Raw genomic sequence first — 12,699 nt, 5'->3', positions numbered from 1 at the left:
CTCACTCAGCTGGCCGCTGCGCGCCAGGGCTGCAGGGGGATCGAATGGAGACGGTGACATCCAACCGAGCGCCTGTGCATTTTACGCAGGAGTGACAACCGAAAAAAAAGAAGAAAAAAAAAAAACCCCGACCGCAAGATGATGTAGTCTTCATCGCTGCAGAGATAGTTCACCAGCTGCAGGATTCAATCATTTCTCTTTTTGTTGTTGTTGTAGTGTTGTTTTTTTTTTTTTTTGGGGTTCCCAGCCGTTCGATTTTGACGCTTTAGAGAAAGTGAACTCGATCGATCGGAGCCGACGGGATCCCCTTTGAATGGAAGGCGGTTAGAGAGGTCGCCTCGCCGAGAGAAACCGGCAGCGGACGGTCCTCCCCGGCCGTGTTTACTACACCGCTTCGACGTTTCCCTTCGGCGGCGTCGTCGTCGTCGTCGTTGTCGTCATCATGGCGTTTGGCGTGAACGAGCCGCGGAAGCTGTCGGACTGAGACGCGGCTAAGAATTCGTCAATATTGCGGAAATTAAATGCCTCTGTCCAAGGGCCACCGACCCGCTGTTTCGGTCAGGTCCGCGCGTGCGGCGTCTCGCGCCGTCACGAAGAAGCGACTCGCAGGCTGCTGAACTACAGAAAGAGACTCCGTCGGGTGGGTTCGAGACATTTGACAGCCAAGAAAGGGGGTTCGTGGGGGGTATTTTTGTTTGTTTGTTTGTTTGTTTGTTTTTTCACCCCCCAAGCAATATGGCAGGTGAGCGGGGCTGGGGACGCTGGCACGGGCTCTCCAAGGCGCCTAAATGCTAGCTGAGGCAGGTGGCACCGTTCTCCATGGACGCGACAGCTCTATGAGGACAAGCAATATCAACACTGATAGAAATCCCGACTATTCAATCTTAATATCCAAGATGGAAGACGTCGTCATCCCGTTCTCGTCCGAGGTGCCCTGCGACAATAATGGACAGCGCATGTGGTGGGCATTCCTCGCCTCCTCCATGGTGACGTTTTTTGGGGGTCTCTTCATCATCCTGCTGTGGAGGACGCTGAAATACATGTGGACAGTTTGCTGCCACTGCAACATCAAACCCAAGGTACGACCCGCGACGTTGTCCCCCCTTTTGTAGTGTGTGGATGCAAAACCACCAATGCACGTCCGTGGTTTGCTTTATTGTGGCACGTTGGCCTGACGTGTTGTTCTGTAACAGCCCGCATTGTAAAAAAAAAAGAAAAAAGAAAAAAAACGTGCACCCACCAAACAGATGTCAAGGCCAACTGCAGTGGCTTTTGTAACGAGTGCATCTCTTGCATACGATTGTTATGATCCTGTTGGCTGCGTGCCCCCACTCCCACGGTGAAATGACTGGGGTGGTGCTGCGTGACACGGGGGAGGAGGAGGAGGAGGGGGGGGTAGACGTTTCAGGGAGCCACACACCAAAGAACCCACCAGTGAGACCTGATGAAACCCTTTGGGACTTTTTTTTTTCAATGTAGATGCAATGGCATCCATGCTGTCTCTGAGTGTGCAACAACTCTGCAAAAATAGAAATCTGATGTTCACTTTTGAAATGTTTTGCTTTTTTTTTTTTTTGTTGCTGCACGTCGACATATCTTTGAGAAATGATTGAGTCTGCAGGACTGATGTAGAACTTGGATGAAAAGAGGGTGACTGCCCGTTACTTTCCTTGGGGTGGCCCGCTCTAGCAATGATTCATGAAGGCTTCACATCGGTATAAAAGCCCGTTTCATAAATGACTCACACACTTGTGTGTAGTGCAAGTGGTCCTCTGGCTGAACACGGGGTCGCGTTGCTTGGAGTGTGCCAAACAACGGCTGATTTATTTTCTTACTCGAAATGATAAATAAAGGGCAACGGCGAGTGCTGTGACAGTGCGAGTCGATCGCTGGAAATCAGCACAAAGGGGTTGGAAAGAGGATGTAGGGACCAAGATGGTGGGAAGAAGGAGGGAGCTTCCTGCTTCCTGTTTGATGTGTCTCCTCGTCCATTTGAATTGGACACAAAGCTCCTCCTGCTCGTTTGCCGTGTCCTTTTTGTGCCCTTTTTTTGGTGAAAGACAGGGCACCGAGGCGTCATCATCAACAGACGATAACGGCATAAAATGGCCTTCATTGCTCTGCTTAAAGACGTTGGAACACCAAGTTGGTCATTTCAAATGTCACGTGGGCTACATTTCTTTTTTGGATAGCAACTGGAATTACATTCTATCCATCTTTTTGCTGCGAATGGAAAAACACAAATTGACATTTACATGATATCAGATGTAAGACTCGCTAGGATTCAAATTGTTTTCTTCGGGAAAAAAATGTTGTCCCGTCCAAAAAGCTCTTATTTACACTGGGAGATAATTCTGTCTGTTTTTTTTTCTTCTTAGGTTTTTTCTTGGCTGTCCCCCTCATGTCAATTTGTTACAATCGTGAATCCCAGTATCCGAGATGGCAACAAACCATATGCCATCCTTCTATACTTCTAAGCCTCTTACTAGGAAAGCGATAGAAGTAAACCATGCAGCTCCAATGAGGTATCCATCTTGTAAACGGCTGGTTGCGTATCTGCTTGCGTCTCATCTCTTGTTAGAAAAGGAAATGAAATGAAATGATGTTTCAGTTCGCGCTCCCTCCCGGTGCTTCTGTGTTAGGTGACTTTGCTTGGTTTGACACTTGGCTGCAGAGGGAAAAGGCTTGTTAGGGGTATTAAGAAAGGGGGGAAACCGGAGCCGTGTTCAGCTGACCGGTGCAGGCGGCTAAGTTGGCACGCGTCGGAACAGGATGCATAGCTGAGGTCGAGGGGCGGTGGGCTTTTCGCTGGCAGTACCGGGAACCTGGAATCGGAGGCAAGGGAAATAGAGGTGGAAACTGTGAGACAGAGAGACACAGGAGGAAGTGGAAACCAGGGGTGTGAGGCTGTCGGAAAAGTTGGAGAAGGGGTGTTGCATTGCACGGTGTCCTCCTGGGCGCTGTCATTGACACAGAGCTGTGTCCTATTTCTTTCAAATGGCCCTTTTCTCCGTCGGGACGGGATGGGTCATAAACATTATTGGTGGGTGGAATGAGGTGAGGTGAAAAAATGTGCAGTGAGAGCTTTTGAGAGCTAAAAAGCAGTGTTCTCTCTCAAGGAACCGGGTATAATCCTGGAAAAAAACACCAAAATCCCATTGAGTTTTAGTGTTTTCTAAACACCGTGCCAGCAGTGGCAGAATTTACAGCACCATTTATCTTCTGGGTGTTTTAGAGGGCTTAAGCACTATTTCTAACCCATGTATCAAACGCATTTGTTATTGATTTTTCCCAACAATAAATCCCTCTGCAAACAGTTCTCAGGCAGGCTGGATGAGCTTCATCTCTTTTCACGGTGCAGTCTCGAGACCAAGAGAAGGACTCACTCAAGACAACGCATATGCATGCTGGGAATGGAAGCACATTACTCCGAGATAATGAAGTGGAGGAAACCACTTTTCCTTTTTGCAAAGCTGGTTACCATTAAATGGCTTCCTTTTGGTCCTTTTTGAGTTTTATGCTGTGTTTTCTGTGCTGCTTCACTGCTGTACGATTATCTAACGGTCTAGTATTCCACTCTGCGTCATGCCACCTCCAGGAGTTCTTATATGATGCCTCTCTTTTTTTGGGATGCGTGGGGAGGAGGAGTATTGAGGCTTTGCATTTGTGGCACCAATCTCTTTGCAAACATGAATGACACGACGGCTCTGGGAAAACACGGCTTTATTAGACTTTATTAGAAATACCTGACAGTAGCTGGGCTGGGGATTTGGAAAACGTCTCATTGTAAATCCTAAGAAACTGTACGGGATAGTTATTCATAACAGTATGATCATTGACAGAATATTAGTAAAATAAAAAATAATTTAATTGGCTTAAGGAGATTGGGATTTTGACTTTTCGAAACGTTTTAATCAATTAAATGATTGATACAGAATAGCAGAATAATCAATATTGACAATTATCTTTCATTGGGGAACTAATTGGATCTTTCTGAGCTTGTAAATTAAGCCCTTGGTCAATTAGCTTATTTAAGAATATCTCAATTGGCCTACTCCAAACCGATATTTTTATGTGAACCCTACTTTTCTGCTACATTTAATTTTGGCGCATACGCTGCTATGACACGAATACTTGCACCTTACTACTACCCTACTGTGCTCCCAGATCATCCGTATTTAGCGCTGGCTGTTTCTCGTGTTTATTTGCTGCTCCGCCAGCCCACTGCCCCCATGGCAATCACGGGATCATTAAAGTTTCATCTTATCTAATGAGAGTTTGATGTGCGGTGCCTTGGTTCTCCTAAAAGAGGGCAAGACTCCGCTCATGTGATGCGGATGAATAAAAATGAAACATCTGGCCCCTTGTTCTTTTGCAGTTTTGAGGGTTTATGGTGAAACCTATTACAGTATCAACAGATGAGTGTTAAGGTGGAGAAGTTTTCTTTAAATCTCCTTCTCAAACCACAAGGAAAAGTCCATCTTGTCCCCTGCCGTCTGATTAGATGGGGCAGCTGTGGTGAATTTGAGGGCGTCGCTAAGCACTTGCCTAAATGAAGATTGTGATTGATTTGTACGCTCGTCGGCTTGGCTTTCACTGCAGAGCAATTAATCAAACATAAGTTTGAAACCCCGCCTCCGTGTCTGTGTCTTCATTTGTATTCCACTACTTGACATTGAATGGTCCAAAGCTCTGGCTGTGGATACGGTATGCTGGGACTTACCTTTTAAGGTGGAATGGGTTTGGGAAAGGCCCTGCAAAGAGGAACTGTTGTGAGCCTGTGTATGTAGCCTTTTTTTTTTTTTTTTTTTTTTTGCTTGGCAACAGACCAGCTGCATTTTGCCAGAGCAGCACGGAGCACACACCCCGACACCAGCTGTCGCTCCCTCTACCCTCGGCCTAACTCTGCCCAGCTCGCCCCACACCCTGGCTTATTGAATTCCACAGCTAATTGAAGAAATGAATTGAGTACATAAGTACCGCTGGATCACACAAGACACTTGAAAAAGACTTTGAGTGCTGCAGCTATCGGTTATTTTAGTGGTCATGTATCTTGGTAATGGTTCTGTCGCATAAAATGATATTGAATTCCCCATAGAGCTTTATGTGCCATATTTCCTTCTGCCTTTCAAGGCCAGTAATTGTTATTACTTCTAACCATGAAATATTCTCAACTGTTCCTGAGTCGGTGTGAGCTGTAAAAATCTGTTTACATTGTTTGTCATCATTTATTCGCAATATAGGTTTTAATTATGCATTTTATGCCTTTTTAGAGCTCGGATTATTGGCTTGTGTTAAGGTGTCTTGCTTATGGAACCTATATTTTAAAGATGACATTTTAACACATAACGATGTGTTGTAATGTATAGCTCCCGTTATTGATGAAACGCATCATAATAAAACCCAATGAGTCCTCTGCACATTAGCTGGTAGGTCTGTAATTTAGCCAATCACGACAGGGCCGAACCCCCAGGAAGTACGCTGAAATATAAAGACAACTTATGAACAATGGCTTTTCCCCAGGCATACGTTTAAGCCTTTTAGACCTGGTGCGCACATAAGGCTATATTTATGTACCCTGCCTCAGTTTTCAGGAATGTCTGTATAGGAGGACTATGTTCTTGTGACCAGTGGTTGAGTTGCATGTGTCTTGTCGTGTGCGTGTCTCACAGCTGTCCCAGGGCAAAGCGGGAGTTTCCACCACAGCAAGCGTGCCGCTCCACAGCCCCTCTGATCAGGAGCACGGCTGTGACTAAAGACCTTTTTACCAGTTGGTTGATTCATTTGTTATTTATTTCCTCTATACAAAGTCAGAAAACAGTTAAAAATGCGAACTCGAGATGACTTCTTGAGTTCGCTTTTTTGTTTTTGTCCAAACAACGTTCAGAAATCTAAAGATATTCATTTTACAACCCAAAATATTGAGCAAAAGGGTAACAGTCAATTGAATGTAAGGTTATGTCAGCATAACCCACTAACTTTTTATCTACATACTCTAATATGGAACGAGTGACTCATGGGTTATTCTTTACCTTTTCAAGGCCCTAATCCCAAATCCTCCGAGCCTGGTTCGATGGCCATCTAGGGACAACTGTAGTGTGCCGCGCTGATGTATGGTCATCCACAGACAAGGAGAGGCTATATACCAGGCCAGACTATGTATATCGTGAGGCAGACACAGAGGTCAAACCCCCCCCCCCCCACCACCACCACCCCCCTGCACCCAAAACGTGCTCCCCGGCTCCCCTGGTGTCGAGCTGTTATGTCTCCTTTGGCCAGTCACTGGACTATTAAAAGGACTTCCACACCCAAGGAACTATTCCGAGGTTAAAGGTTAAAAGGGAACGGTGTATACCTGGCTCCACGCGGGGGACGAGCGCTAGACAGGCATTCCCACCGTTAGACGTGTGTGATTCTCAGTCACCTGATCCTCGCCTCATCAGACTTGCAGAACCATTTGCATATAGATCTGCTGCTTGAGAGCCGCTCGGCCAAAGTGGCAGGGGAGCCTGCGAGGGGGAGATATCTAGCTGGTCCAGCAGGATAATGGCTTGTGGTTTCTTCTCAGCTTTTTTTTTTTTTCCTCTGCTAAAACAGCTTTCTCCTTATAGTCAGGCAAAGGAATCCTATGGAAGTCAAGAAGGATGTCCGCATAGTGAATATTTGCTTTGTATTTTGCATTTTTAATTTTAAGTCTCACTTGTGTTTCTTAATGTGCAAAATGCCCGTTGGAAGCATTGTTGTAATTAATTTTTCCATATAGTAATACATGCATGCACATACAATGTTTGTCTACAGCCTGATACTGCTGAGAGGCTCTCCCTCATTGTATACATTACTGTATGTTCATATCGAGGCGTATTGTCAGATTTATATTTAGGTTTATCACACAGAGGTGTTGAAATACTACAATTGATCCCGCCCGTAGAAAACGGGCAACATTGATAGCGCATTGATGAACAACCATTATCACGGTTAGGTTATAATTGTTGCTGTGTGCACCGATGCACACGTAGAGAGGGAGAGAGATGGAGACACAGAGAGAGGGAGTGTGTAGAGGACTCCGCAGTGACCTTCAAAGATCTCAGCAGGCGGTGCTTCTGTCTCCTATTTAGAGATCAGCTCCCTCTCTCTTAGTAAGATACATGGCTCTGTGGGGCTGGGTGAACATACCGACTCTCGGAGGACGGCAGAGGAAAATGTTTGGATTACACAGCACCACAATCGCCGCTGCCGTTGCCCTTGAGCAAACGGTCTCAATTAACCTCCAAACAAGGCTAAGCTATTACGCAAATTGTCATTCTCCTCACAGGCCATCAGCAGGGCTCAGGTCTCGCCCTGCGTGCCAGTAATGTGCCTTCATAGCCACTATGCTACAATGCTAAGATTGCACCCCATTTGGCAGATTTCCTAGTTGGTGTCTATTAGTTGAGTGAGCACCAGACACCATTAAAGTGTTTTTATTTTCACGGCTGGCCGTATGAGAAGGGCAGCCTCTACAGGCAGCATTCTGTTCAGCCATAATGAGGGGGCCTGCTACACAATGGTTTTTTTTACCTCTTGACTTTTTCTGACATTTGCCAGAGTGGCTGCGCAGGATGAATAGCCGAGCTGTCAATTACAGCCTTGCTTGATGCCTGCAAAAACTGAAATCCCAGAAGGTGCTGTCTCGCTGAGGTTCCCCGTGTTGCTTGGCATTGCTCTGAAAGCTGTGAAATGTATCTCGACGTGAACCAAGCAGCGAGTCAAGCGAGACCTATTTGCGAGTGACATGAGCTTTGTAAGTTGACGCGGCGAGCAGTGAGCTACGAACGACAGCATGTGAAGACCATCATATGCAGACGATGCACAGAGTGCATGGGTTCACAGCTGAACGGCTCATTAAAAATAGGTCATCATGTATAGCCGCCATGCCGCTGCTAACGGCGTATACCTTCGAGATTAGGCAGTGCGATAATTAGCTAGCGTTGCTGCCTCGCAGGTGGCCATCTGTAGAAACTTTTAATCTACATTGATCGGTGTTTTGTCACATGAATGCAATCATTTTAAAACAATCATGGATAAAGCACAATAGGGGCACACAGTTAATAATTTGACTTTCTTGGAAATAAATCATTTAGCATGAAAAGACATAAATAAGTGACTCACCAACTTGGAGATCTTTATGGTCTATTAGCAAAAGGACAGGTTAGTCGACTAATCGAACATGAGGGGGCAGAGAGCAGACACAAAGGTAACTAAATGATCTGCTTGCCTGATGATGTGTTCCGAGAGATGGATATTTTCCTGTTTTGTTTAATGCAAAAGAATCATATTTGCATGTACGTGTTGGTCTGGCTGTGATTACAGTCACTTTTTGTTGTGTATCTTTTATTGATACGTCTTCAGTGCCAGATGTCTCATTCATTGGTCCAGTCTATTCATATGGATTTGCATAATAAGGTAGGCAGCGCACATTCCTCCCTTTCCATTCTATAGCTTTAATTGCAGAGCTGGTTTTCCTGTGTTACAGTGCAAATAGTGGGGTTATATCAATTTAGTGGAGGTCAAGTTGGAGAAATGTGGCTGCATGTTAATTATTTGAAACGTGCAAAATAGATTGTGGCATTGTTGACACTCAGCTCAGAAATCTTTCAAATGTGTGAATAGAATTGATTCTGAAAAGCAGGCAGATGTACGTTTGTATAATAAGAAAGTCATTTATAATATTCCTTCAGCTCTGATGGCAATTACTTCTCACGATATTATCTTAATGGTATTTTCTTGAACCATTGTCAATCATAATTCCCTCTCTCTGCCTTTTCGGGTAGTTTGTGGTCTGTAGTGAAACGTGTGCTTCATTATGACGGCGACGAGTTCAGCAGCAAAGATTAATTCTGACATTCCGAGTGCTCATCTGAGACTTGGGATCCATTGGCCATGGACACACACACACACACACCTTTCAGCACCATGGAGAGCTCAGGGAGGGAGCCTGAGTATGTGGGGCCATGCCAGTGCTGCTGAGGACTTCAGGAAAGTGGTGGTTGACTATTCCCTATTCCCCAACAAACCACCTTACAGTTTCTAATATGAAGAAAAACTGATGGTTACAAAAAAATCCTCCTTTTAAAATGAAATAAATAGCAATAAAGAACATAATCCAATTGTATGTTCCCTTAAAGTTCTACCTTTACTTTTTTTTTTTTTTTACCTTTGCCGTCCAGCAGCAACAGACTGATGAAAATGCTGATTTGACAAAACTAATTTGAGGTATTTCTGTTTTAACGTCTCTCTTCAGCCAAAATTGAATAGGCCATTAGAATATATCAGTCTGGCTCTGGTCTTGATCGCCATGCGAACCGCGACCACGCGTAGGCAAAGGGCCCAGTCTGACGCAGTCAGCTGAAAGCATTGCCAAAAGCCCTTTTTCAGAGCAGATATTTTGACATGTCATATCAGGAAAAGCACAGGTGCAATTAATGACATTAGTAATGGCTTTTCGTATGAATGTACAAGTGCCAGATCCATGGGATTGTGCATGCTGGCTTCCTGCTGGCTGACCGGGACGGAGCCATCATTAATGTAATTCGCTCCACCTGTGCTTTTTTCTGCAACGTCACGTTGAATTTTCAGCAGTGGAAAAAAGACCAACCACAAAAACAAAGAAAGGTCCATCTCCTTTAATCCCCCCCATTGAATTGATATTTTCACTGTTTCCTCTCTTTTTTCTTTTCATTGGTTGGGCCAATTATCATCATCATCCTCATCTCGACCCCCTTTCTCCTGCCCCAAAGCATCTTCATCTGTCATTGTCCTTGCGGTCTCCCTTGTGTGCCCCCAAAGGAGCCGCAGTCTGAGAATGTAGTAGCCAGACAAGACTGCGCTGGGAAGCTGTTGTTCATTTTGACCGATAGCCTGATGAACACAGGGGATATCACACATGAAATGTAAAAACTTAGCTCTGGTAAAACACTCTGACTCAGAGTGAGAGCATGACAAAAACAGATTGAAGAGGAGAAAGATGGAGTTTTTTTTATTTTTTATACCATTTAGGGAATTGACTGGTGCGTAAATGCTCAGAAGTGAAATACTCACACTTAGAAGCATGACTATAGAAGCTCCCTTTCACCTGTCTCGAAAGGGTTCAGGCTCAAAGCCGACAAGGGTCAAGAAACCCGCCGTCTGCATGTTCTCAGGTGACCGCGTTGTGAACACAACAAAGGCGCGTTGCCTTCTGAGGTGAAACCCTACCTGTGCACTGCGAGGCTCCCGCTTCCTCTTCCCGCGGGACATCCAGCGGCCTACCAACATGGCTGAGTACTCCAGCGCGCAGCCTCTGACCGCCACGTGCTCCGTGTCGATCAAAGCAGCCCAATTCTTGGCGCGGCGTGCGCGTGGGGGCGCGAGGCATGTGGGGTTTTATGCGGATTTAAAAAAAAAAAAAAACGCATGCTGCGCGATGAGAAGTCAGGAAATGCATCTCTCGCTGTAAATAGAGGAGCTTTCTTGGCCGTGTGTGGCGTCCTGTTGTTACATTTCGATCATGACAATCAAAACTTTGAATATCAAAGGCACTTGCATGTGACAAAGTAGTACAAAATGTAATACATACATTTATGTTTTCCCTTTTTACCTCTTCACATCTCTTTTTTTCTTTTTTACAAAATGTGCATGTGATTTACAGTACTGTTCTGCACTAGCCTTGGCCCAACAGTTTTTATTCACACATACATCACACACACGCAGACACTCATTCACCATTAAAGGCATGAGGAGTGCGACATTTGACCCGCACATGGCACACGGGTGGTGGTTAGCTATTCTGTGCAAACTCACACACGTTGAGGTAAGGCTGTTTTGAAAGGAACTAGTTTCATTTCATACTCCCAAGAAGTGGACAGGAGGATGATTTTAAAAGGTAAGGTTTGACATTTATATATATATATATATATATATATAAATATATGAATCATTAGGCAGAGTTCTGGTAGCACAGAGGGCCCATTAGCTCTTTGATTTAAAGGTCCATGACCTCACTGATTGGGGTCATTTATAGTGACAGAGTGAAAGTAGTAACGCAGCCACGTTGGAGGGCTTCTATAGAACAGTGGCTCCAGCAATCGAGCTACGTTGGATTTGAAATGCTTTGAATGAAAATGTCCAAAGCACAGGTATTACATGCCTAAATGTCATACAACCCAATATCCACATCTACACAACGTAGCCCCTACGCTTAGTTAGCCTTCTGGGATTTGAAGGAGAAAATGAGGCAATTACACTTTTGTCCAACCGAGGGCTTTGATGCTCCAAAGTAATTGATGTCTGAATCGACGTTGTTCGCTGGCAGATTACATTTTAGTTTTACTGCTGGGAATAGAGGCTTCCTCTCCTCTCGCTTGTGGGAAAACAAAACAACACGGAACAGCTGGGCGCTCCCTCTGGTTTTAAAGGTGACTCTGCTGGTGTTTCAACTGGATATCGTTAACCAGAAATCAAATTAAAAACACATTGATTTTTCAACTAGGCTTTTTTGCACAGAGCATTTAGTTTTTTATGTTGTTGAAATAGTAATAAAGGTTCTTTCGGATCACGTGATTACATTGTTCTGCACATCAATATGCAGCTTCAATGGTAATCCTTTTAAGTACTGTAACATCTTTCGTTACTTGCAATAATTCACGTATAGTATTTTTGCTCCATTGTTAGAACACCATACTATCAATGTGCGCCACTACTACACTTCTGCAAATGTACACATAAATATATGTGTCCTATGGGACACACACACAACGCAGCTGAGGTGATACAGGTGGAACGCCTCATGAATAATGGAGGCGCCAGTGTGTTGTTCATTTGTTGTGTGGACACAGATACTGCAGCTGCATTATTGATGGGACCAAGACTGAGCAGGCAGTTGGCATTCTTTGCCGCCATGTTCATGAATCAATAACAAAGAATCCCTCAACCCTTTTTTACAATCTGCAGCACATTGGTCCTCAGGGCACACAATTTACTTGTGGATGTTTCCAAACATGGTCAATTGTAGAAATACGTGGGAAATGCGAAATGGAAGCAAGACTGTCTGAAGGCGATCAATCAAGCTGTGAATGTCTGAAACGAGTTGTACCTTCCGTTTTCTCATGGTTGTCTTTCTAATAATGTTGTTGGAAAGCCGAGACAAGAGGGCCCACTAGCCCACCAGCTTGGAAATGATCTGAAAAACCCCGGCATTCTTGGAACAACCGTGCGATCTGTGCCGTCTCCTGTAATTACTGAGCAAAACTTGGCCCCAATCCTGCCTTTAATAGTAAACAACAGCTGTAGGCCACCATTGTGCTGTGATTAAGAAGGAAATGAAATGACCCCAGTGTTACTGCCCGCCCATTCAAATGAGTCTCCAGCTTGATCCTCACATGTTCGCTGTGGAAAACCATTTCAGTGGTAGCTACGAAATACAACCTCGGTATCACATCACTTCTAGTGTGCCCATTACACCGCTTTGTGTAATAAGACAACCGCAAAAAACAGCCTTCTTCTCCGCAGGGCGTCCCGGGTTGGTTGATTTTTCCTTCTTTCCTTTTGCATAATGTTTTTTTCCGGCATACTAAAGTCCTCGCGGTCTTGCCATTGTCGAACAGGGTTTAAAATAGACCGGGGTATTTGGAGGCAGCTTAGTTGCAACTGTAACACACGTGATTGAATTAGAGGGCTGTCACT

At 44.8% G+C, this 12,699-nt stretch overlaps 1 protein-coding gene across 12 annotated transcripts in view; it reads left to right on the top strand.

The window, feature by feature from the left end:
- The window catches only part of kcnma1a (potassium large conductance calcium-activated channel, subfamily M, alpha member 1a), a 107,090-nt gene continuing 94,391 nt past the window's right edge, over nucleotides 1-12,699 (top strand). For 6 of the 12 annotated variants that reach the window (XM_037465704.2, XM_037465701.2, XM_062566423.1 and 3 more), the window contains exon 1: nucleotides 2-1,079. In XM_037465704.2, the coding sequence (XP_037321601.1) occupies nucleotides 789-1,079 (291 nt within the window). In that variant the 5' untranslated portion in view covers nucleotides 2-788. Of the gene's footprint in view, nucleotides 1,080-12,699 lie in introns of all 12 variants that reach the window. The other 6 variants (XM_062566425.1, XM_037465699.2, XM_062566424.1 and 3 more) reach the window with 2 other exon arrangements.

This window comes from Pungitius pungitius, chromosome 13 (assembly GCF_949316345.1).
Source record: "Pungitius pungitius chromosome 13, fPunPun2.1, whole genome shotgun sequence".
NCBI lineage: Eukaryota > Metazoa > Chordata > Actinopteri > Perciformes > Gasterosteidae > Pungitius > Pungitius pungitius.
Note: the sequence above shows the minus strand (reverse complement) of the source record. Positions and strands in the feature narration are given on the sequence as shown.